This window comes from Perca flavescens, chromosome 11, assembly GCF_004354835.1.
Source record: "Perca flavescens isolate YP-PL-M2 chromosome 11, PFLA_1.0, whole genome shotgun sequence".
Lineage (NCBI taxonomy): Eukaryota > Metazoa > Chordata > Actinopteri > Perciformes > Percidae > Perca > Perca flavescens.
Window position 1 is genome coordinate 21,447,840 of NC_041341.1, and position 26,667 is coordinate 21,474,506.

At 39.1% G+C, this 26,667-nt stretch overlaps 1 protein-coding gene and 1 long non-coding RNA gene across 3 annotated transcripts in view; both read left to right on the forward strand.

The window, feature by feature from the left end:
- Positions 1-658: 658 nt before the first annotated feature.
- LOC114563763 (uncharacterized) lies at positions 659-2,019 on the forward strand. Its single transcript, XR_003693680.1, has 2 exons — positions 659-863; positions 1,293-2,019. It is a non-coding gene; the product is annotated as an uncharacterized LOC114563763 (long non-coding RNA).
- A 5,927-nt stretch (positions 2,020-7,946) lies between these two features.
- The window catches only part of grb14 (growth factor receptor-bound protein 14), a 30,148-nt gene continuing 11,427 nt past the window's right edge, over positions 7,947-26,667 (forward strand). Inside the window, exons 1-2 of one of the 2 annotated variants that reach the window (XM_028590854.1) lie at positions 7,947-8,237; positions 11,793-11,922. In XM_028590854.1, coding sequence (XP_028446655.1) covers positions 8,050-8,237; positions 11,793-11,922 — 318 coding nt within the window. In that variant the 5' untranslated portion in view covers positions 7,947-8,049. Of the gene's footprint in view, positions 8,238-11,792; positions 11,923-21,691; positions 21,968-26,667 lie in introns of those variants that run through there. The other variant, XM_028590856.1, reaches the window with a different exon arrangement.

The following is a 26,667-nucleotide window of genomic DNA, read 5'->3' on the forward strand; positions in this document are numbered from 1 at the left end:
GCTTGAGGCACAAGGTAAGAACAGCTGTATAAAAGAAGAAGAAAAAAGTCCACATTTAAAACGGGTATTATTTAGTCGGTTCAATGGTTCAACCTGGCGTAGAGGGAGCAGGAAGGACTGTTGTACGGAGCACCGTGCATTTTCAGTCTTTTGTTGTTGAACTTTTACCTTCGTATTTATTTTATTGAATTGCAGGATTCTGATTTGTAATGACAATGATGAACCTACCATTGGCGGCTTGTCAATAGAGGGCGCTGGGGCGCCGCCCCCATCAAAATTCCAGAAATATAAATGTATACAAAAATGATATAAAAATGAAATAAAAAAATGAAAAATAAAATAAAATAGTTTACTCATACGATATGCCGGCTGGTAGTAAGAGCCTCACCATTTAATAAAATGGCTTTAATCCGTTAACTATTTTCTATGTTTCAATATGTTTCCTCCGGTTTCTTGGCTGCAGGGACTACGGCCAAGTGGATGTGTACGTGAGTCCTTAAACTTCCGGCCTGCATGTGACCTGAAGCTGGTCTCTAATTGGTTTCTTAAAGATTCTCCTCCGGACGCACCTCGCTGCGTCCCTGGCGAATCAGAATTGGAGACATGTTATTTTATCCAATCTGACTGGTTCTCAACACCTTATCATTCAACTCTTCCCCCGGCCGCTACTGGAGAGTGAACGTGGACACAATAGTAGCGCCAGCAGGTAGCTCCTGTGTTGTTGAAATGGTCTAACCACTTTGATTAAAGTAGAAAACTAGCAACAATAAACAAGGAGAGATTCTTGAAAGGATGAAAGAGAAGTTATACAACGTCATGGAGCTGCCGACCCCGTCCAAACGGCGTGTGAATTGAATATTCCGGTGAGTTATCTTAGCTGCTAGCTAGCTAACAGCAAATTACTACTATCGGTGTTGTTTACCTTGAAAATTGTTGCTTGATTTGTGTTTTAAAGCCAGTCGGAATTAGCTACTAACCTGATGAACCTGATAAAAGGGTATGGTTAATATTGAAATTGTTGTCATTGTACATTTAGGAAAATATTAACTTAGCTGTTGGTTAATTCAGCTACAGACATGTAGCGATATGTATTTTCCGTTCTTTAGTTGTGACTGCTATGTTTTCTGTAAGCTAGTCAATTAATTTGGACATAACATTGAGTTTAAGCTAAAATGTTTAAGTGAAATGTGGTTAAAATGTGTAGTATGTAAGAATATGTTGTATCTTGAGGAGAAACACAAGTGAACTGTTACTATGGACAACTGAGTGATTATTCTTCACGTTTTGTGCAGGCTGGTTTTTTGGTGAGACTCTACTAGAGACAGAACTGTGCTGCTCAAGTCACCGCCGTCATACTGCCTCCTGGGTTTCATCTTCATCATCACCATCTTCTTACCGCTCACTAGACCTTCGCCATCATCATCTCCACTACTCACAGGATTTTCCCGTCGTTTCCCTACTCCATTCTCTGAGGAGCCAGGATGGACAGTTTTACCCTGCTAAGGGTGGTGGTAGGAACTTGAGTGCACTTAAACTAATGAAACAGGGTTGAACAAAGACTGATTTAGTATTCCCCTGGTTATCTCTATGAAATGAGAGATCTCAGTTTTTTGTTAATTTGGTTTTACATTTCTAATTTTCTTTGTTTTTGATATTTAAGTTGTGGTTTGAGTACATTGGGTTTGAACCTAATTGGCCTATCTAAATTTGATTACCATACTGAATCATTTAGTTTAGCCATGCTAGACTTCTGGTAAAAGATTATTTTGCATAATCTCAAATTGAAAGTAGTACTGGTTGTGGGTGCAATTAGTTTCATGCCCAAGGTAGGAGTTAAATGAAGACAGGGGTGAAAAAAAATAACACTACAGTTAAACAAAGTTACTCTGTTGTTGTGAGTTTAAACTAAATCTCAGTCTATCTTATTATGTTTGTAACTTATGTTTGTAACTTGAATCTTGTATTATCTTGCTCTTTTTAAATACATAGTTGTTTAAATAAAGTTGTGCTGGTTGTTTTGCCCAGTTTCAAAGTACTGCTTTGTATCCCCCAAAAAATAATTATCACCAGCCGCAACTGGAACCTACTATGAAAAATTCTCGCAAAATGTAACGTTAAGTTACAGCCCGAACGTCGATTATGTTTTGAAGGGACATTTGCGTTAACTAAGCTTTCCCTTTATGCATTTCTCAACTGTTCGTTCAAAACTTAGCAAACAGTTCTCATCAAGGTCGAGCTTTCTGCCACAAGTTTCTAAACAGGCCGAACAGATACGAATATGCAGACGTCCCCGACATTTACAGGCTATTATCAAAGCATCTCTTTCAAAAGTAAAGCTAATTTAATGTTAACCTCGTCCAACTGTTCTCAATTATTCAAATACCATGACATGTCTATGCTAGTTGCAACATCTCACTGTAACAGCGTCCACCAAAGTGTTGAATTCGAGGCCGTCAGTGTTTACAGTATAACGTCAGCTAACGTAAACGTTTGCTACTCAGGTGCATAAATGCAAGGACTTTTGTGTTGCAACGTTTAACTTAATTTAAACGAATAACAATGTTACTTTTAACATTCCATGTAAAATACAGATGATTAAGTAGGCTACATATCCCACCCTATAATTCACATACATTTATTTAATTGTACAAAATAATTTACCTCATGTAGTTCTAAAACGGTTCCTAATTACAGTCAGTTGCAAAACCATTAATTAAATTGTAAATTTCCATAGAAATGGCATTGACTGAACCCTCCCTATTAAATTCATACACAAGTATTCTGTTATTTCAGCACTTCATTAACAAGAGGACATTGTGCTAAGTATGTCATTAAAAATAACTATTTCATTTTCAAATTAGATGCCATGTCACCAAGGGGCCTGCACCAAAACTAATGCTATTCTTAAAAAAAAAAAAAAAAAAAAAAAACTAAAGAAAATGCACATTGGTACTGTATCACAATAGCTTCTTTGGACATTTTCACCATTTTAAGGCAACTTGCTGGAAATCAGTTAGTTGTCCTTGCTTCTCAACAACTTTGCCATGCCAGAAATGATGCAATGAATTCAAGTGAGGAATGACGGCTAGGAGCAGGAACTCGGAATACACACAATAATTATTCTTGCAAGTGGTGATAAGTGACATGATCACTGCTGTCTCACGTTATGAATGGGCTAGTGGGGATTTTGGCTGTAAAGAAGCTGCTGCAGCACAAGTGTTAATCCATCCACCCTCTCCCTGTAGTTTCCAACAGCTGCTATGCTTCACTCCATTGCGTTCCACATAGGCCAACTGAAAGAGTGCACAAATGTAGTAACCTTTACATTTCATTAGATGGACATAGTGCATCAAACTGAACTGGACAGCTGTAGCTTGACTTAAACTCATGATGATCTTTAGCAGGAAAGATTTTCTGAGTGACACTACTCTGATCATTTGGTGGACCCACAGAGCACACAACTTTTCATTCTCTTGAAGCCACAGAAACAGCGTAAACAATGCAACAGTTGAACAATGCCTATCACCAATCATGCCCCTTACAGTACTTCCTAGTACTGAAGAGCTGCCCAGAGTGAGCCATTTCTGCTTGCACTTATGTTTCCTGCCAGAATGACCAGAACCATACAAAAATGCTGCAGCATGAGTCCCTGTCAGCAGTTCCACCTACCTCCATTGTTACCACTTTTCGACCACCGCAAACCTAGTTCTAGCAGCCTAGAGAGCCACATTATCTGAGGCTCATCAAGCCAATGAGAGGGGAGCCACACATGCTTGGTTAACCCCTCCTACTATGGCTCAGTACTCCTTCTTTGGAAGTTGAGAACACCCCCAGGAGGAGAGAAGGTGGTAATGGGATTCTATGGACTTTGGCGGAGGCCAGGGAGAGCATCAGTCACAGGGTGCTCTGGGGGAGCTGGCTAAATGGTGGGGAATGATTGGAAGCCAGATAGGGAAAGCATAGACTGCAGCAAATGTCCTGTGCTGATTTTTCTTCAAAAGCAGGTCGGATGGGAAAAGTTAGAGGAGCCCAACAGTAAGTGAGAGAGATGGATTCTCTAAACAGTCCTTTATTGTACCAATGGAGCACCAAGGATATCTTCATTGTCCTTGTGGTGGAGGGCAGTTAAGCAACATGTGCCATATAATAGCCTATGGGCAGGTGAGGTTGTTCTCTTCACCAGATCTAACCTCCTAGCTGATACAGAGGTATTGCCTTTTGTTACAGCCATGATAGGGACACACCCATCAGCTGCAAGTTGTTGGCAACCATTGCCAACTGGATCGCAAGGTGGACAAGTTTTCACCATCTCCTTGCCCTTGTCCATGCTCTGCTGATGGCTGCCTTGTAGGATGGCCTTAGCAAAAGTAGGGAGGTGACTCCTAAACTGGAGTAGGCCTAAGAGTGTTTAGGCATTAATGAGTTGCTACCCCACTTTTCTTTTATTAAGGAACCGTGGACATTTTATATTTACTACAAACACCTTGAAAACCTGGCAATCAGCACTCTGTCATGCCAACAAACTAAGTTGGTGCTGTGGCACTGAAAGTAGAGCTGATAAGGGTCATTGCAGCAGCTTGGCCTCATCAAAACAATTAGTCTGTGTCAATGATGTCATTGACATAGACCAGGGGTCGGCAACCTTTTTGATATGAAGTGCCCTTTTCAAAATTTCTTGTTTATTAGTGTGCCATGTTAACATACATTTTTTTATGACATCACATCAAAATGTAATATCCAGGGAATCTGTAATAATCAGGACCTTGTAATTATTATTATTGTATATTATTATTATGGAAACATGGTTTTAGTAGGCAGTCCTGATTGGTGGAAAACGGGCTGACAAAAATATCACTGTCAAAGAGCCTGAAGCGAAAAGTTGTGGAAAAGCCCAGCTTTAATGATGAATGGACTGATAAGCAGGTCCTGTATGCCTCATTTTCAATGAAACGATGCTGTGGCAAAATAATAATAACACAACCAGCATCATTATCAATAATGAAGAAGAACATAACAATTGCGTCATTCACGTGCATATTAAGTAGCCACATGTATTTGTTTTGGTCTTATAATGCGTCCATATTTACCGCTCCAGCGGAGAGGATGGTTTCTTCAGACAGCTTAAGTTTTTAAGAATTTGTCCAAATTTCCAGATTCCCTGCAAACTAAGATAAACAGACTACAAACCGACAGCTTTTCTTTTAGCTTGTTTTGTAAAAATGTGCTATATGCAGAGTAGAGCTGTGTTTGTGTACAACTAGAGTGCGGTGGACAAGAGTGGACTGAGCAGACAGCAGATTGAAATATCGCTTTCTACATGTTGATGCCGGTCTACACAGCTGAGTGCATATTGACTTTTAACTCCCCAAGGTTTAATTGTAGCCTCCTTACAGTAACGAGACTAGCGTTAGTTCATCTGCCCCAGCGGCCGTTGGTAATCCTCTCTGTATTGTTCCCAGTCAGAGATATGAGTCAAACTACCGTAAATAACAGGTCGCGCACAGGCGCCGATTTATGTTTTCCTCCGTGGGTGCTCACACAGTTTAAATAAAGAAAGTAGTCAACAATGTTTGCATTTCAGAACCTTAGGAAATGGACAGCGGCCGACACGAACACACACGCTGTAAAGTAAGCTAGCTTTCAACTCAGGACAGCGCCACTTCTCACAGATAGGACTGGAGATGAGAAGTTTAATCAGCTTCGTGGGAAATTATAAATCGATGCCACCGACATGACCAATCACACTTAGCACCACCTGCAATGTTTAATATTAAATTAATGTAAAAATGAACTGACAGTCTGGCACACGTGGGTGCTCAGTATTTTCCGTGGGTACCCAAGCTCCGGAGCCCCCACGGTATCGGCACCTATGAGGTCAGCAACTGTGAACGTTGTAATTTGGCATGCGGATGAGAGAGTGCTTCAGCATTTCAACCATGATTTCAACACATCAATAACTCTCTTGCACACATATTGCCAGCGTGCCATTGGTTAAGGTCCCGCGTGCCCATGGTGGCACGCGTGCCTAAGGTTGCCGACCCCTGACATAGACAATGGGGCCAAAACAACACCTGTTTTAAAAAAATACAGATCAGATAATATCAAATAAAATATCAAATAATTTTAAAACATAATTTGTGCATCATTTAAAGGCAAAATAATATAACTTAATGATTAATCATTATCTAAAAGAAACTATTTGTAAACTTAAGGCCAAAATGCATTACAGTAGAAATTAGTCATAATTAAACCATATCCAGGAGATCTATATACAGTATATTAGCCATGACCTGACAACTTTCAGGGTTCTTTTTGCACTGCATTATACTATAGCATGTGTGCACAAGAGCAAACAAGGAGGCAGAAACCATGCCCCATGTTGTAAGTAAATAATGGTGTTAAGGACAATCAGTCATCAGACCTCAATATGACGGAATGAATGTTGTAGTTTGTTGTAAAAAACTATTGTAGTAAAAGATTATAACAGAGATACAGTATCTGCCTGTTTGTCAGTTAGTCAGACAGAATTTCCGAAGCATAAATTGATGGTGCAGCTATTTTACAATTTTGTAAAAAACTGAGTTATCTGAAACACTGTTATATAGATCCTAAAATACGATAGATTTTACATTCAATCTAGACCATTGCAATTAGCATTTGCATTAATTGATACCAAAAGAATGTGTTCCGGGCTATGTGTTATTTCTGGCCCTCTCATGCTGCCTGGGGTTTCTTGTCCTTGTATCAGTCCACTGTTGGACCTCAGCAGAACCATTTGTCTACCCCCATCTCCTACTGCTCTATGCTCTCCAAAAACAACCTCAAGACACTAATACTGACACTGCTGGTTTCATCTCTTAAGATGGAGATGCACTTGCATATCGATGGGCAGAGTTGTCTGATGATCAACTGTTATTTCGTGTTCATGGTATGCTTTTATGTGCACATAATAGTACTCAGGTTTAAAGGTAACCCAATCCATATAGAGCTGTGTTATTGTGGCAGAGACACAGGTCATACAGATTGCTCTGATTTCCATCTCCAGCTACAAACTTTTACTTTCAGAATAAAGCTATATATATATATATATATATAATCATATATATGAATTTATTAAAATTGATAACCATTGTCATATTTACAAAAGTAATCAAGTTAGCCTTGTCTTCTGTTAATGTAGTGAGGTATTGTTTTAACCCTGTGCTGCCTGTTGTCTATCTCCATAGCCTATCCTCCCCTGGTCAGACTCTGTTACACATTACCTTTTCAAAAAGATGTTATCATCCCAACCATCCCCCGCGTGGAGCCTGTCACTGAATGACACAGCCCACAACACAACCAATACACTGGGCTGGCTACTCTGTACAACCACATGCCTTCTATAGTGCACTAAGTTTAAAGTGCAATTTGGATCTCTGTGGCGAAGTCCATGACAAAAGAACAGTTTGTTTTATAGTACAGGCGGCCCTCATAGAGTCATTACTGAGCTAAAGACATCCCCTTTGCGTAAGTGAGCTTTGTGTGCACATTTCTTGCCTTCCTGGTTGCAAAGATAACTATATCAATAAACAAAAGCAGGGAAATTAAAGCAACAATATTAAAAAAAGACTTGAGGCTGAACAAATTAGGCAAGTATTAGTACACTACTGTGTCAGAGCAAAGATGGCTGTTTTGGGAGTCATTGTGTTAAAAATATCTTTATTGTGGTGGATCATATTTGGGTGGGAGGGATCGTTTTGCCCCACTGGGCCAGCCCCGTGGGCAGCAGAGGTGTGTGTGTGTGTGTGTGTGTGTGTGTGTGTGTGTGTGTGTGTGTGTGTGTGTGTGTGTCCCAGCGCGCGTTGATTCATCAGCATGGTGGTTTTGGAATGATTCTTCACGCATGCGCGATCAGTGACACCCACGTGCGTAAGATCTTGTGTGCTGAGTTGTGGTGTGGTGAAGAGCCCCGCCAGCCAGCTTGTTCTAAGTGTTCTCTGCACACACTCCAGTCTAACAGCTCGTCTCTTCTCTCTGCTCCAGATGATGCTTTGGATTTAGCCGGCACACATGAGTGATATGAATAACACACTGGACGGAATACACACTTCTGGAAGCCTCGGAGAGAAAGCAGAGATTTTACAGGTTGGCAAGGGTAATGTGAGTGGCTTTCCCAGCCCAGCCCTCATCCCTTTGCGAGCTCCTTTACCAACACCAAATGCCCAGAAGATCAGGAACACGCTCTGTAGGGGGAACAGGTAGGACTCATTTTTCTTTGCACTTGCCATGAATGACACCAATCTGTTTATAAGATTTAATTAAGATAAATTTAGTTGCACTAAAACTGAAAAAGTAGTGATTACACTGTACAATGTGAGCTGCCCTGCAGAAGAATAGTACCCTTTGTATTTGCAGGAGTTAGACGTCTATTTGAAAGCTGTAGTGTAGACTTTGTACCTGTAAACACAATTGGCTCAACCCAAATGCAGCTGTCAATGGAGTGTAATGTATTTTTGTAGCAGTGCAGTTAAAGACCTGGAATCAAATCAAGCACCTGTTAGTTTGTGGGAGATAATTAGTAACTCAGTAACTGCTGTGTTTACAGAGCAGTAAAGAAAACGTCAGTCAGAGAATGGCACCTTTCCGAAACTGAGGCCCTCTCATCTGCAAGTGTGCTGAAATCTAACTATTTCTTACTATATGATAAATGAAGGTGGTATTGTAGTCACATATATATTTTTTTTTTTTATTGATTCAGATGCTAGTTCCCTATAAGCCCTATAAGGCAGGGCTCCAGACATCCCCCAAATGGTGAGCTTTTTGTGCACATTTCTTTTGAGGTGTGCAACTGACTGAATTTTACATCCATAAATTTGGAAATTAAAGCCCCATTTTTAAAAAAGACTAAATGTCGAAAAATTAGGGTACCTGAGCGCTGTGTCAGAGCAAAGATGGCTGTTTCTGTCCTTTTATCTTTAAATTGACAGATTTGGGTGCGGTGATCGACACAAACACACACACCCTCACTCGCACACACGCGCAGAGTTGCGATCGTGTGTGTGTGTGTGTGTGCTGTTTTGTTGAAGTCACAGTGGTGATGCCGCTAAAGTGGTTTCAAGTATGGTTACAGTTTTTAAAAACTTCATGCAGACAGCGTTTGCTGCTATATAATATTAAAAACAGTCACGGTGCTGTTGACGTTACACTTCCTCTGAGACAAGCAGCAGGCTCAACAGTGTGCAACTGTGCCCTGGTTACTGACTGACAGGCTGAGGTTGTAAGGCAAGGCAACTTTATTTCTACAGCAGCTTTCACCTTTCAGCAATAAGGCAACTCAAAGTGCTTTACATGAAACATTAAAGAGCAGTTAAAAACGGTCATGATGAAAATACAACAGGCTAAAAAAGTTACAGTGAGTAAGAAATGAATAATTATTCAATTTAATAGGTTGTAGGGACGGGTTTGGGAGGAGAGAGGGAGGGGTTTTATTTTGATTTATTTTTTATTTCTTTAGAGTGTAACATTCTAATAAAATAACATAATGTTCTAACTATAGGATAAATAGGTTTGGAATTATTTTTACAACTGAAATAATTTTTTTGTAATTACAGAATGGCAAGTTTCGAAAAAAGGCCCTGTTTTTTGCAGGTATCGGTACCGAATTGGTTCTATTTCTTAAGGTACCCAATCATAAATGGGTAGTAGCCTAAACATCCATCCATCCATTTTTTTTTTATTGATTCCGATTATCCGGTAAGCCCTATAAGGCAGGGCAGATCAGCAGGGGACCCCAAACTTCCCTTTCCCGAAAACATTAACCAACTCCGAATTTTACATCCATAAATTTGCCCCCATTTTTACACGTTAAATTGGAGATATAATCCCTGAGCACCTAGTCCTGGGTCTTTTTCTGAAAATCCTCCCAGCTGGTGCGTGCCTGAACACACTCACCTCACTCGCACACACGGGGCATCCTTGCCAGATGCCCAACCACCTCAACTGTTTTGTTTCGTCACAGTGAGTGATGCCGCTAAAGTGGTTTCAAGTATGGTTACAGCTTTTCAAAACTTCATGAGACAGCGTTTGCTCACCCTATATCTAAAACAGTCACGGTGCTGTTGACGTTACCACCCTCCTGAGAGACAAGCCAGGCTCAACAGTTGTACAACTGGATCCCTGGTTCTTTCTGACAGGCCCAGGTTGTCATGACCATAGGCAACTTTATTTCTACAGCAGACCGGTCACCTTTCAGCAATAAGGCAACTCAAAGTGCTTTTACATGAAACATTAAAGAGCAGTTAAAAACGATTGAATGAAAATACAACAGGCTAAAAAAAAAGATTCAGTGAGTAAGAAATCTCCCGCTTCAATTTAATGTTGTAGGGACGGGTTTGGGAAAACCCCAAGGGGTTTTATTTTGAACTCCTTTTATTTCTTTAGGGGTAACACTCAATAAAATAACCTGGAGAAACTATAGGATAAATAGGTTTGGTTTATTTTGAGAACCATGGCCTTTGTAATTACAGGGGAAAGTACTGATCCTTTATCCCAACAGGTTGACACTCGGTTCAGAACCCCAATCATAAGGGTAGTAGCCTAAACAATGCATGTTTAATTTTAAGGTGAATTCATTGTAATTGTAGACTAGAGTTGGTATATTTTTTAATATTTTGTTTACTGTCATGACCGCAATGGTGCCTTCTATGTTGCATCTTCAAAAGTGACACTGAATTTGAAACAGCACATTATAATTTCTGCATCTATTATCAAAGCATTTATTAGTAATACAGTGGAAATTAGTAGAAATGTGAATAGTTGGTTAGCATGTTGATTTACGGTGTGTGCCCCAAAATATTCTGGTTGCGCCCCTAAAACTTTCAGTAGGGGGGCCACTGTGCTCCTAGTGAAAAAAGTTAGTCTGGAGCCCTGTAAGGACATGTTAAATGCATTTTAGGATTAAAGAACAAAACCTACAGCCTGACTACTCTTTACTGCCAACCATTTGCAGGTGCATACCTTAGGGGTGGTGAGGAGTGACACATAATTAGGATATTTTGAGATTATGAAATGTATTTTGTTTGTATTGTAATATAGCTTACTTTTCTCTAGCCAGCAGTTCAAATGCTTTTTTTTGTCTGTTAGCTACTATATTGTGAAATCAGGAGAAGCTCACATGTGCATTATCTTATCAAAAGTCTGATGGTGAGTTGGGTGTGTCGTCTGGTAGTTAAGAGCAGGACAAGTCCTTGCAGCAACAGCCTTGTGTGTGTTTATTACCTGCTTCATTTATACTCTCCATTCCTCTATGGGACACGTGCAACAGAGGAACTAGCAATATGTTGTAACAGCTTACGAAATCAGTCTAGCGTAAAGTCTAATACATCATTCTGATGTTACAGTCTGGACTGACTCTGACGGGCAAAATAGGGAGAGAAGTGATTTATTGTTTGTATAAATCTATTTAAAAGTTCACAAAAAAAATTCCACAGGTTTCTTGCAATATCACACAAACTGTAAATTCTGTATTTGCTTGATCCAACATTTCACCGAAGCTTCTGTATACAAGTATGATACTCTAAGTGAGTGATATTAAACCCAAAATGCACTATGGAAACATGTTTTTCATATTTACACAATATTTTAAATAAAATATTGTAGATCAGTGCATAATTTTTTACACGTTGCCCAAACATTCAGTCTGACATAGTTGGCACTTTGATAGATTTTTGAAATAAGATGTGAACAATGCTTGCCACATTTCATGCAGCATCTGTTTCTGTGTGTGATGTGTGTGTGTGTCTTTTGTCCTTCAGGAGCAATGAAGAGGGAGAGGATTCATTCTCTTCCCCTGTTCCAAACCCTTTCCCTGAGCTTATCACCTCAACCCTCTCCCCCCTTGTCTCTGAATGTTTATTACCATGGACTAAAAGTAGTGCAACTCAGGTGAGTGTTCCATTTACAGTACTAAAGCATGTTTGTGACACAAAGAGGCATGTTATTTAAAGAAAGGGCCTCTGTTGTAACCTTTTCCATGTGATACCTCAGGCAGCATGGCAAGATTTACATAAATGCATAGTTAGATGTTTGGCTTGTGATTTATCTGAAACTTCAGGTCATATGAATGGTAGAACCAGTTGTGTGAGTATGTAAATTAGTTCCAGTGAGGACATAAAAAATGCTCTCCGCACACTCAGACAATCCACACGCACAATGTAACTACTTCTGAGAGCCCAGGTTTCTACCTACATACAGTGCCCACTAAAAAACGTAAAAATGGGCACTACATGTGATCTCTGATACCACCTGTAGACATTGCATTTGTGCCTTAATGCCACTCTTGTAAAAACGTTTTAGCACAGGGTGTGTGATTTGTAATGCAATGAATATGGGGAAGTACCTGCTGGTTCTGGAAAAGCTTTCACTCCAGTATAGATCTTTAGTTTATTTTGGCAGTTTTGTTGATTTCTTTCTTTTTCTTACTTACTCTTACTGGTCACCAACTGACCGTTCACTAAGCCCCGCCCCTCTTAGTTACTGTTGCTTGACTGCGCTTCCCAGTCTAACATGACACATATGCAGTTGACAGTGATAACAGTGACAGATTTACCACTTGAAATTTAGAGTAACTTTGAAAATGACAATGCACATTAATGAACATGTACAGCAGTACACGTAAAAATGCCAGATTGTAGCCCGGAGGCTAATTTCCATCTGTAGACCATTAGGCAGGTAGCCTGACAAGCCAGACCCACATCAAGATGTTGGGTCTGGGAACTCACCATTGACAGGGCTCAATCCGAGGGGCGGGATAAACGGTTGTCTTTCAAATTCCCTATGCACGCAATAGGATAGCACTACAACCAGGCAGAGCAACGAAGAAGGTAGCAAAGCTAGTTGATAGATTAAACTTTTGCCGTATCCGGTCGGCAAAACTCCGAACACATCTTCCTTTTTCAAGAATGATTTCTGTGCCGTTCTTTGTTCTTTTCTCAAATAAAAGCTTAACTCCAAGTCTTCCAGAAGACCGCTGTTTCCAGCAGCAGCAGCCATAAGCCCGCACACCGACTCTATACACCATGTGATTGGCCTGACCAGAGTTTGGTTTTTCCAGCTTGCAAGTCAACGGAGAGTGCCTAGACCCCCCTGGCTGCAAAATAATTTTGCTGATAATAAATTAAGCGCAATGAGGAACATTTACAAAACATATATATATATCAAAACATATATTTCTCTAAGATGTTGCAATGATGATAAGAGAAAGGTGTTTTTTTTTTTTTTTTTTTTTTTTTTTTTTTAAATCTAGAGTTTTGAGTGCCTTCTTTTACTGAAGCTCAACTGGTTTTAGGATAGTAGAACCCGACATAGACCAGCTGGTGATGCAGTAGTTCAGATGTGAAAGTATTATTGAGTGCAGAAACATCAGAGCAGCTGCATCTGACAAAGATCCTCTGATTTGCTTAAAATGACAAAGATTGAATTTAATTCTTTTGGATATCATTTAAACATGGTTTTTGAAAGAGAGTCTGGAGTCTATAATCACGCCTAAGTATTTAAACTCATTAACAACTTCCAACTATTCTGTGCCCAAGAACACCCCAGATTGATAAAGTATAATAGTAGAAGGTTGCTTTGACAAGTATAAATCAACCTGCAATGCAATTTTTCACATTTTCCCCTACAGTATTTTAACTGTATTTCTGATAAATGCTTTGGTAATACATACAGAAACTACAATGTTCTGTTTTATTGTTGATGTGTTGGTCCTGAATGGAGACTTAACTTATAACCCTACATATTGTACTGTATGTAGTTGGTTAATGATGTGTTACTTGGCTTTGGAAGTTACCACTTTTGGTAGTAAGCTAGTTAGCTGAGCATGCTAACATTTGCAACTTGCGTTAAAGTAGACAAACGCATTTCTTTATGCATACTTTTGCTCGTGTTTTTGGTTTTCTACAGTTTTTGTTGCTTGCCCCTTTTAGATCAGTCTACAGCAACTTGCACTTACATACTGCAAATTATGATACACAACTTGTGATGAATAATTGTTTACTTTATTTACTTCTCTCTTGTAACCAATCTTTTTACTAGTGTCACTTTAATTTTACATATGTATATACATTTTTATATTGTTTGTTTTACCTATTCTTTTGTACGGCACTTTGTGATTTTATCTGTGAAAAGCGCTTTATAAATAAATTTTACTTACTTACTTACAATCAGTGCAGGTCAGTAGAAAATGTACTATTATGCACAGCAAAATATTACTTAATATGACCCTGTGATCTGTTGTGGATTTGTATGTGTATACACAACTCACTGCCAAATTCTAAAAAGAGAGCACATTCATTATGTTGGAAAGCTAACAATTATGGGTCTGCTTTAAAAGTGCAAGGGTTTCAAAATGGATTTTGTCTATACATTTTCCAGGGCTGTTAAATTACTCTGGTTTGTCAACCACTAGATATTTCCTGGATGTGTATCCCTATACTGTATGCTGAAGTTGATTTCAGGTTTTTCAGTATCTTTGTGGTGTATGTGTGTGTATACATGTGTGTGCATGTGTAGCAGCAGGGGGCAGCTCAAAGCAATGACTCATGGGAATGCTTGAAATTACAGAGCTCAGCAGTTAACAAGGACCATCAGCAGTATTAGACCTCTCTGTGCTCATGTGTTGCTTTCATGCTAAGAATGTACAGAAAGTTGTGCTTTCTCTTTTCTGAAGCTTCCATTGTACTAGTAATTTATGTGTTATTGGCAAATTGTTATTTGTTCCTCTGCACGCATTATGTTAATATTGCTTGATTATCTAACATTGGAGTCTCTCTACTTTATATACAAAGTCTTAAATAAGCCTTCTACTTGATTCCATCCTCACATGATTCAAAGATTCACATCAGAAAAATACAGAGTGATTGCCAATTCTCCTGTGCTCTCTCCAGCCTATTGTTGAAGACAGGTCAGCGATTTGGCCTTTTCTTTGATATATGCGAGAATAATCCTCAAGTTTCTCAGTGAAGGAGCAATATGACACCCAGTTGACCCCACTTTGCAATGTGGCTTCCTTGTTAGCAAATCTTAAAGTGCTACTTATATATCTCACTGAGGAGGCCTGTGCCTGCACCTCAAGGGCCTGACAGCCTCTCACTTAGTCTTTTCAGCAGCAGTATTGGGAAGACAAAGGGAATATGTCAGACTGAACAGCTGTTTCTGTGTCACAATCATCATGTCACAGGGTTATGACCTTCTTTCAGTAGCATCCAAGAAACCAATGACATCATTGTTCCAACTGTGCAGCACTCATCCCCTCACCCACTCTTCTAACTTAAAATTGTCCATTGAGCTTCCCAGTGTGTCTTTGGGTAGTAATTTTCCCATCAGTTAGAATTATCTGTAAAGAGTAATCTTCTACTAAGGACAGGCTTAGATTATAAAATGAGCACGCTAGGAAAACGGCAGTGCCGTCTGTCATGAGGCATCTCAAACAACTTTGTCTAGTTGACCATGTTTTTAGTTTAACTGCAGTTGATTTGAATGGTTTCGCTGAATTGTGGCAAGACCCTGTGTGACATGGCTCTGTTTTACACAGGCTTTAAAGCTATTTCACTCGTGAGAAACTGGTTTATCTGAGCTCCCATTAAGCCTTGTGTTTGCATTGTCATGGTACATTTCCATAACAACGCCACCAAGTCATGACTGTCAGCCCAACAGCCTCCAGATAACTAAATTTCTAGATGCAGACAATGTCAGTGTGTTGTCAGTTACATGAAAATGCATTGTTACACGTAAAGAAGGTAAAGACAACTGTGATTGGTGTGCATGGTGAATAAGTCAGAATGTGTCCTAAACTACCTCAACGGTTTTAGACATCCAACCGTGACATTAGTGATTACTTTGTGAAATTTCTGCATTTTTTAGTTTGACCTCAGCAAAAGTGCCCACTGGCAATACCAAGGGTTCAGCTTGTAAGACTATTAGCTCAGCCATAGCACAATGTCACTGCATACACAAATACACAGAATTAAGCATTACATGATGATGCTGTACATTTTTGTAGGATTGTTGTTGTTGATAAGGTCAGTGTAAGATGGCTTTGAGCGTAAGATCACAGAAGAACTTGCGTATTATATTCATGATACAATGGCAAAATAAAACCTTTTTGAGGAAGTCCAATTAACTAGCACAGCCTACACTCTCCAGGAATATAGTGGGCAGTCATGCTTGGACTCTTGCCAGAAACAAGAAGCACACAGGCAGTGTGTTGAGTCCAGATGGTGTTGAGTGTTCAGTTCAGCCATATGACTCAGAGGAAATGCCTGCCGCTTTAGAGATGCTATTTCAGACGCAACAGGCACCATTACGTGTTTGTTCACTATGAGTTGCAGCCTCTGCTCTTCAGCAGATGTAATAGGGTCCTCAGGGTCACACTCAACATATAAAACATTTATTCATGATCTCTCCATTCAGCTGCTTAATAACTTCTCCTAAAGCTGTCTAGCCGTACCTTATGCATCATTTGAATATTATAAACTTGAATCAACAAGTTATATCATTAAACACTGACAAGAACAATATAATGCAATAGATTCATGTGAGAATCAGAGAAGTTAGAATTAGGAGTCATGTTCTGTAATCTCTGCAAATAGTTTTCGTTCTTTGTGCCTATAGAGTATGTTATATACAGTATAGAAAGTCATCTGGTGTTAGATGCACGTTCAGCTCCTTTATGTCTCTCTCTCTTACTCTTTTCAGATGTTGTTTCAGTTGTGGGATAATTTTTTTTTTTTTTTAATGGTTCAACACACGTTGGCTGTGTTTATGACCCTGCACCTATCTGGGCTTTGATGCAGGTTTGACACTGCTCGGCTTTGATATGAGATTTTCATAATAACTATAGTATCACTATATAATGACTGTAAAAATAGTTTATTATTATTGATTCTATTTTAGATAATAAAACTGAGTTTTAGTAGGTCCGCAAAACATCTTATCCTTTTTACATTTACTAATGAGATCAAATAAAGCTAATAGTTCTAAAAATCAGCCCACATATTCTTCTTGGTGTTGATGAATGTCAATGTAAACATTGCTGTGACAAGTTTTTATTGAACTTTGTTAAACTGTGTTTATCAAACTGGTATTATTCTATTGTTTAACTGTGATGTGGGGAATGACAGCTACAGACCTGGGCCATGTGTAAACCGCAAAAACCAGGGATTAAACTGTGAGAGTAGTCTGATACGAATAGGTCAAATGCAGAATGTGTTCATGTAAAACACAAGTAGCATCTCTCTCTCTCTCTCAAACACTCGTAACGCAGAAACGCAAATAAATAAATAGGCTGTATTCACACTCTTTTCTGATCTTATCCGAAGCAGACAGCACTAAATACTGTGTGCAGACACCTAAAAAGATACATTTTGTTGGATTTGGTCAGTCAATCATTTAGTTGTGTGAATAAAAATGCATTACAGCACATCTCTCAAGCAGTTGGTATGCTTTAGATTTTGTGGCGCCAGAAATTGGCAGTTGGGTAACAAAAGACATTTACCCAAATACTCTGCTGAAGTTCTGAGGTCCATTTTATGCTACTTTATACTCTGCTACGTTTTCAGAATTTCAAGCCTGAATCTCAGCACTTGTTGAGGTAACTGTGATTTGAGTCACACATGCTTGTGAATCCTTATAGGGCTATGGCTGCTGTTGTAACACTGACTTACATTACGTCGATCTCATCATCTCCTTTGCAGATGATTCTCCTTCAACATTTATCAAGTTTTATTATGTGCTTTGGTGTGGTCGCTTCCTGTTCGTCGCTATGTGTGTAGACAATAGCTACTATTGTTTTACTGTTTTGAATGTAGTGGACTTCTGTCCCCCCAGTATATGCTAAAAATGTCACCTCTTTTCAGGCCAGGTTCTGGTTTTCAGGGTATGGCAGGAGGCATTGCCTTTAAGGCAAAATTCAGGGAACAAAAGTTTCAGTAGATAAGATCCTAACATGACTGGCATTGTAACCCAGATGGTTTGTTAACACAGAACCATCTGAGAAGCTGTCATTGGAAACTGTTTGGGAAAAGGCAGGCCCCTTAAAAAAAAAACCTGGTAGATGATTGGATGAACCATCTATCTTATCACGTCCGTCGTTGTTTTGAGCGCACACCTTAACCACGCCTGTAACTTCCTTTTGCTCCTCACAGGACGCCGATTGGTCCGGCCAACTCTGGTCTGGCTGACTCTGATCTGGACACAAATGCATTACTTGAAGCCTAACAAGATGGATTTTTGTGTGATATGTGATCCCGCGATTTGTGTGTGATCCCGTGATTTTTGTGAGAATCCAGCTGCTGTGTAAGGTTAGCATCCTTGCTCTGCAAGACGGATACTGATATAAATATATCTGGCTGTTTTTATAGGTTCAGTATACTGTGAATCGCCCTGCTCAGAGGTGGGTATACACTCTCTCTCTGCATCTCTACTTGCTGACTTCTTACTTTGCCAGAGCCTTCAAGGGGTCTTGATTGAATCAACCATAGTCAAGGACAATGTGTCTGGAGTTGGCTTTGTTATGGGAGTTGTACTCTGTTATCATTCTGGCTCCATTAATTCCAATTCATTTTAGTTGTGTGATAACTAGCAGCGTCTGCTTGTCTGCACGGTCACAAGTCAGTGTGCTGGGTTTCCAGATAAAGATGAAGCCTGTTGTGGGAGGTTCTTCTTTCCCTGTCTCTTCTCATGAGGAAATAGAGGGCAATGATTGGTTCTGGTGAGGAGATAAAAGTAATCTAGACAAATGCAGTGTACAGGCTTTTTACTGTAGCTTTGCAAGGTTTCGGTGACAGAGAAGATTTGCAACATAGCTGCTTTACCTCTTTGGGATGCACTTTTAGCTTACTGAGTGACCCAAAATATTTACATTCAGACTGCTTTCTCACCACAACTACAATGTAAACCATACTAAAAAGTAGGGGTGTGACAAGATCTCGTTGTACGAGATCTCGCAAGATTAAAACGTGACAAGATTTCTCGTCGAGGTGAAAAGTTGTCTCGTGAGGCGATGTGATGTCAGCGTGATGGAGCGTGAAATTATTATTGAAGATCCCCCTGCCACTTTTAAATCATTTGTGTGGCAACATTTTGGTTTTCCTGCAGAAATGATAAACGGCGAAAGAGTGACAGACAAGACGAACGCAATATGTAAACATTGTAAGAAAAAAATGCCGTACTACTTAGTTAGTAGAGAACTGTGGTGGTGCTGTAAGTGTTTTTGCATAGTGCTCGTGTTAGCCGCGGTATACGGCATTTTTTTCTTACAATGTTTACATATTGTGTTCGTCTTGTCTGTCACTCTTTCGCTTCGTTTATTATTTCCGCAGGAAAACCAAAATGTTGCCACACAAATGATTTAAAAGTGGCAGGGGGATCTTCAATAGTAATTCCACGCTCCATCACGCTGACATCACATTGCCTCACGAGACAACTTTTCACCTCGACGAGAAATCTCGTCTCGTTCTCGTGAACCCAATCTCGTGATGTGTCTCGTCTCGTGGAGTAAGCGTCTTGTCACACCCCTACTAAAAAGGCATAAACGCATTGTTTGAAAATTAACCAGATATACAATACATTATTAACATAGCAGGGCTGAATGAGTTTGTATGTGTGGTCTTCATCAGACAATAATTTTCAGGCTCCTTGTGGTCTGCGACTGTCTCTCCCTTATACATGCATTTACAGCTTTACTGAAATGTTATCCGCCCTCCCCAGCATCTCATATCTTTTGTGCAAGCACTTGTTCTCACTGTAATTTCTGAAATGACTACTCTAGTATAGTTCCATGTAGTACCAGTGGGAAAGTTAGGTGTATTTTAATATATTGAACTAGAGGCAAACTATTTAAAAGTATATTTGACTAAAATATACCTGTCAACCTTTTAAAACTTTGTCTTGACATTGACCTGGTAAAGACTGAGGCTTGAACTTGGGTGTGTCCTGAAAATATGGCACACGTATACGCCTTTTTGTCTAGTCTTACAGTAAAACAGATGGGAATTGTGGCTGTGGGGTACTATTAGAGCTATTTTGGATGTCTCTCCCTCTCTTTCTTAAAGGGCTTGAATGGCATGACTCTATTTAGATACAGTAGTGCCAAAGCATTATATGAATACTAATACAAATGTATAGTATCTTCAGAACATTGTTAAGACTGAAATAATGATGATAATTGAATAAATAAATCAGTGATGCCAATTTTGATTTATTTTTCTGACCGATAGCCGACCCTTGTTAACTGATCATCAGGCAGGGCAACAAAGTCCCAGTTCACCCCTCCAGGATGCTCAGACACGCTATCCGTGCACCACAGCTGCAAAGTTGTACCTATCGCGCAGCCAGATGCTGCGTGCATTGTCGTGGTCACATGTAGCCACTTTCCTGGAACCACTTGAGTGTCCGTGCGACTGACAGAACTCCGCAGCTGTCCACTGAGCGTATGTCCGAGCCTGTGTCCACCGCATCCGCCAGCGAGGTTGTCAGCTGTGTCTTCCTGGCATAATGTGTGCAGAACGTTAGATATGCTGTAACCCAACCAGTTCCATTGATATAATGGCATGTGTCACGTAACTCTCCGCTGTGAGCACTGTCCAGTAGAGAGCCACAAACTTAGCAGAAAAAAATGCTTAAAACGCAAGTTAACTAGCAGTTAAGAAATAGATCGGTGTTTCTCAAACCTTTTACACCACGTACCACTTCAGAAAATACGTTAAAATAGTGTAGCATAGGCCTACGCTATTCAGCTACGGACTGTTTCTACGGCAGGTTTATTCCTAAAAACATTATTTATTGTTGATTGTTATGTTGTAGTATTTCTATAGTATTGTTTTTTTTTTTTAAATATATCAGAGATTCCATCTGCATATCACTAGAGGGAGGTTGCGTACCACCAGTTTGAGAACCAGTGAAATCGATTATATAGCATATTTTTCTTTTACAATGGAAAAAATGTTCATTAATTACTTTTTTGTTTTAATGTTTTTAACTGATATTTGTAATCTGTCAAAATGCTTATTGTCGGTTAACTATTAAATGGTTAAGGATTTATATCCTTGGAATAAATAATTGCAATTCTGAAAAGTAATAAGAAATAAGAGAATAAATGAATAGTCTTAGGCCTGATGTAGATCTAACAGGGCAGTCTTAATGTGGTTGCAGGAAGAGGCAAACTGTCTAAATTATACAACAAGTTTACAATTTTTTTTTATTTGCCAAATAAACTCTTTAGTTGTCATTATCTAAACCATTATTATACTATGTTTTTTTTTTTTGCCCATATCCTTTTCTAATATCAGCATGCATAAATTATATGCAAAATGTTATGAATATGCTAAGGAATGTTTGTTTAGTGAAATGTATTTTATGTCTGAGACTAAAAATAGCTGTGTCTGGCTACAAATAAATCAAAAACAATCTGAAACATGGTCTTTCTGGGAAATCTTCAGCTCATGTTCTGTGTTTGACATTATCACCGGGCAGAATTTAATACTTTGATTCCAGGTGCAGTATTTAACAGTAGCTTTCTCAGGCCTTGTATATTTTAACTCATGAGAAAATCTTCTTTTCAGTTTTGTTTATCGGAACTGCCTTTCTAAAAGTAGAGAAAAGGAAAAAAGTTTTTACAATCCCAAGGACAAAGGAGGGGTTTGTGTTGTGGGGAGGATACATTACTTAGTTTCTCACACTTTAATGGTGAAGGATGTCACCATTTTCTATAGCTTCCAAAAGGGTTACCATATAGAAAAAGCTCTTCTGTATTAAGTGCTATATTATTAAATATCCCTAGAACTACGATTTGTACATTATCCTAATTTTCAGTTGCTATGTACGGACATTTATAGTTATTCATAGTTAATTGTGCTCAAAAGGCAGAAGCATGAATTTCCACGCAAGAAGAGTCACCTTGCCTGCCATCACACCACTTTGTCTGCAGAAGCGGGTAGGAATCTTTCATGGATCTCCTCTGTACTATCTCTTAATTAAACATTTTTCCTCTGTATTAGTAAAGTGCTGCCTTCTGTTCATGTTTGCAGATTGTTCTAAATTCATCTTGTCTTTATGAGATCCAACCTTGTGAGCATTCTGTAAGGGCTCACTATGTGTACAACTTTCCAAAGTATTCATCTTCATATATATGTTCATATTCTGTTCACCGTAGTTGGCCTGTGCTATTGTTTGAATTGAAATGTTACTGGGATTCACACTGGGTTCTTCAAAAATGTTATCTTACGTTATTGTCAATTTGACACAGATGAAATGTGTCATTTGATGGTAAAAGATGGTATTTAAACCCAGAGCTTAGCCGGCTCTTCCTAGACTAATTGCAGTTCACTTTCATCAGAAAAAAAGTCCAGGAAAATAAAAGCCCACATGTTAAGTCAGAATATTACATTTTGTGGTGGGTTTTTTATATAATGTATGTGAAGCAGCGCTTTGCATTGGTAGGAATTACCTGATTGTGGTGTTGGTTCTGCGATTTCTAAGAGTTCCTCATGTTCACAAACATTGGTCCAACAACAATATAATGTATATTTCTTAAACTCCAGCCTGCTTCCCTTTTAAAACTGCTCCATTATTTCTTATGGATTTATAGATTCTTGCCTTCCATCTTACGATGGCTTGCTCTTATTGTTTACTTTGATGTGGGGGTGATGACCTGAATATCGTACTAACAATGAAATAACTTGTTACAGACAGGGGCAACCTGGAATGTAAATCATCTGGCAAGCTGAAATGCACAATGTTGTGTGGACCTTTGTGACAAACATGGCAACTCATTGTGAACCATATAGGTAGTATGAGATGAATATGGTGTTACAAAGGGGCAACGCTGCAATGTTCTAATGATAAAAAAATGTTTCATTTTCATCAAGCCACCTCAAGTGTCTTTTCTATCCTATCTCTGAGTCAAATATGTTGTGCAAATCCAATCCCAACAAACTCAGCAGAATAGAAATTTGGCCAGATAATATGTATTTTTTTAGATAAGACCACAGTAGCTCAACAGTCATTTTACTGTGTAAAGTAGCTAAAGCTATCCAGCATGCTTATCTGTGTAGCTGTTGTAATTCATCCCCTCATTGGTGCACGCTGGGTTATCTGTAAAACAAATAGAATTTTGGCTATTACTTTGTATTTCCAGTTGGTCCAGTTCAGTTTTAGCACCCTAAGCACCAGTAGCTTAGCTAATATTTGGGAGCCATTAACTGTAGGCGTAAATGGTATGAGAGAGAGAGAGAGAGAGAGATGAAGTTGAGACTGTCGGTGTTGTTACAGTGAGGAGCTGGGAGGACATTTCTCAATGGTTTCTAAGATAGACAAGGCTGGAGGCCAACTCCTCACCACCACTCTGTGATAGAGCTGCAGCTGTGGGAGTGCAGTTCAAGGTTAAACCGGAGCAGTTTAATTGGAAAAATGGCTCACTCTGTCCTGTCCTTGAGATAAGATGGTCTAATAGAGGTGTTTATATTCAACAAGACTGTACACTCACACTTTATTAGGTACTGTACATCTGTTCAACTTCTTGTTAAGGGGATAGTTGTGTCATTGTAGTGTGGCTAGTATATTACTTTTTTCCATGTTGCCAGCACCCAAGGCACTCTGCTCCTTTGCCGGCCAAACTCCGCCGGGTGAGGGTTTTGCTGTTGGATGGGCAAGGAGCTCAGATGGTAGGGTCAGAATTTGGTTTAAACAACATCAGAGCATGGATTCATCCTGCCTTGTATCAACAGATAAAGCTGCTGCTGTAATGTTGCTGACCATGTCCTTCCCTTTATTTCTTCTTATGGCTACTTCTAGCAGGATAACATGCCAAGTCACAAGGCTCAAATCATCTAAATTCTAAAAAATCCAAACTGCCTGGTGCTAGCTGCTAAATCTAAAGAAAACTCATCACAAATTATTATTTTTAGAGCATTCATTAGAGCATTCCCAATAATCACTCAGCTGAAAATCAGCGGGGGAAGGCACGGTTTGCTGCTTTGTCTGTCTATCAATCTCATTCGCTCTGTTTCAGTAGTTTACAGTTATCGAATGCCAAAATATTTAGAAACCAAAAACCATTTAACCATTTTCCAGCATATAGTGCATCTACTGGTATATGTGGGGCTGAAAGTTTATTTACAATAGAGACTAAGGAGGTGCAGCATGGGGGTGTTGTGATGGGTAGTATCACAAAATGCCTAAGATTGTGTTCATTTGGAAACATTTTATTGTTCGAGGGCACTGACGAGTGTATTTTTCCAACTTTATAATGTTTCAATAGATATGTATCCGGTCATGATTCTGTAATTCATAAATTTAAGTTATTCTTTGTTTATGTTTTTGCTTCCATGTTAAAAAAAAAACTAATATTGGCCCATATGTAATGTAGATTTTTTTTTTTTTTTTTCGAAGATAGAGGAATATCCTATGGGATATTCTGTCAGTAACGGGTCCTGGCCATGACAGGAGACGTAGCACCAACCAGTTTCAGAATTTAGACCGCAGAATTGACTGTGTCTTTGAGTTGGAGGAGGCAAACATTTTCGTATGTTTGCTCTGCTGTTTTTACAATGCTAACAATACTGTATTTTGTGGGAGCTATGAAAATAATTTAATGTTGACAGTGTCACCACTGCTGACATTTGCCTAAATTAATGAATTCAACCATTCAGTAGATTTTATCTGGGTGATGTGCTTTAAAGTACTGTACCTTTTTAGAATAAAGTAAAAAACCAATATCAAGCACAACCAACCTAGCTAGTACCAAACTTAGCAAACATGGGGCTCTCTAGGAAGCTTATATTATTCAGCTAGTACCAAATCAAAATCAGTCAGATCAAACTTAAACTATCCACACATTCTAGAGGCACTTTTGGAAAATAAATTGCTCTCCAGTATATCCCCCAGTGAGGTTGACCTTTGTACCATCACTTTGTAATGTAGCGGTCACATCTTTCAAAAGTGATATCTCATTTTGGCATTGCTGCAACCAAGACTATTAAAATAAAATCATATTTTCAGTTAAACAGCTGAAGCCAATTTGCTCTTTTGCCCTTTTTAAAGTGAGGAACAATAATCTAACAGAGAACTAACTTTCCAGGTAACATTCTTTATTTTTGCATGTTGCAACATAAAAGGTGTGTTTGATTGACATGACGTAGGCGGACATGAATGCTTTTCGGGTGAAAGCATGTGTACATTTGGATCAGGGTTACATGTTGATGAATGCAGCTCTGTGTTCGCTGATAAAGACATCAGCCGTTCACACAGCATGCTACCTTGCCTGGCCATTCATTAGAAACTCTTACCAATTATTAACAGGGCCTTCCACTCAATGTTATCAAATACCTTTTGTAAAAAAACAAACGCATAATGATACGCTAATTCGTTTCGGAAGTAAAAGTAATTACATTCTGAGTAATTATCAGACTGCTGATAAACAGTATGGGGGGGAAGAGAGAGAGACACAGATACAGATATGCAGAAATATGATTCATAATAATTATAGCAGTGGGCATGATGTACAGTGGCAATTATAGTAACAATAAAGATAATAGAACTATGACTATAGCAATGCATATTTTCTATGTTTAGAAACAACCTTCTGTACATACCTGCATGAATCAACCTGCAGAGCAGTACTTAAATAGTTTTTAATAGCAAACCACGTGAGCACAACGTTGGTGCCTTAGGACAAACAATATACAAAAAAAATAATACCATCACAGTAACCATGGAGACAGCACTTACATTCACAGGAAACTGCTCTGCATGTGTGGCTCTGATGTCCACCCAGAATTCTCCAGCAGAAGTAACATGGTCAATGACCATGTGTCTTATCAGGACACTTCCCATGCCCTACCACACTTCATCATGCCTCTAACTTACTCCATCTGTGTCTATCTATTTTTGAACTTTACATAACATAATTTACATTGTTAAAACACATTTTTAAAGATTTAGTGTTTAGGAAATACAAAGTAAACCCTGCTTTATGATTGGGAATGTTGTAGACTGCAGCAGGTTTCCCTCTAGGATTTCAATAGCTTTTGCTGCATTTATGACGCCTCTACAATTCTTCCAATGTCTGCAGAGATGCAACCCCCACAGCTGGTGCTGGGATGGTGTTTTTGCTGATCCTTTGTACATAGCAACACATGTTAAAGTTTTGGTCTCAGCAGGCCATAGAACGGCATGCCTTTGTGTGAATTTCTCTGGCTGTGTCTTTGCCACACAGCCCTGACGCTGTGACTGGTTAGGCACCCGGGCGACATTTTCTAATACACAGAGTCTCAGCTGTTGAACTCATTAGCTCCCTCAGAGTTGCCATAGGTCTTTACAAAACTTCATTTATTTCAAAATATCATTTATAGCATAACATCCTGCTGTGTAACACTATTTAGTCTCCCTGTCTCACTCTCTTGAACAATGGTCATGTAATAGGCTGTTGTATGTAGACGAGTTTACAGTCTGAGGAATGGAATGGATTAATTTCATGGTTGAGATACATTTTCATTCTTTGTCGATGTGTGTCTTCTCGAAATGTCACCTAGGTTTAGAGCCCTGCAGTGTGCAAGCTATTTATTTAGTTATTTAATGATCTTCACACTTTTGGCTCAGCACCTGCCCTCTTTGGTTTGGATGTGTTCTCAATAT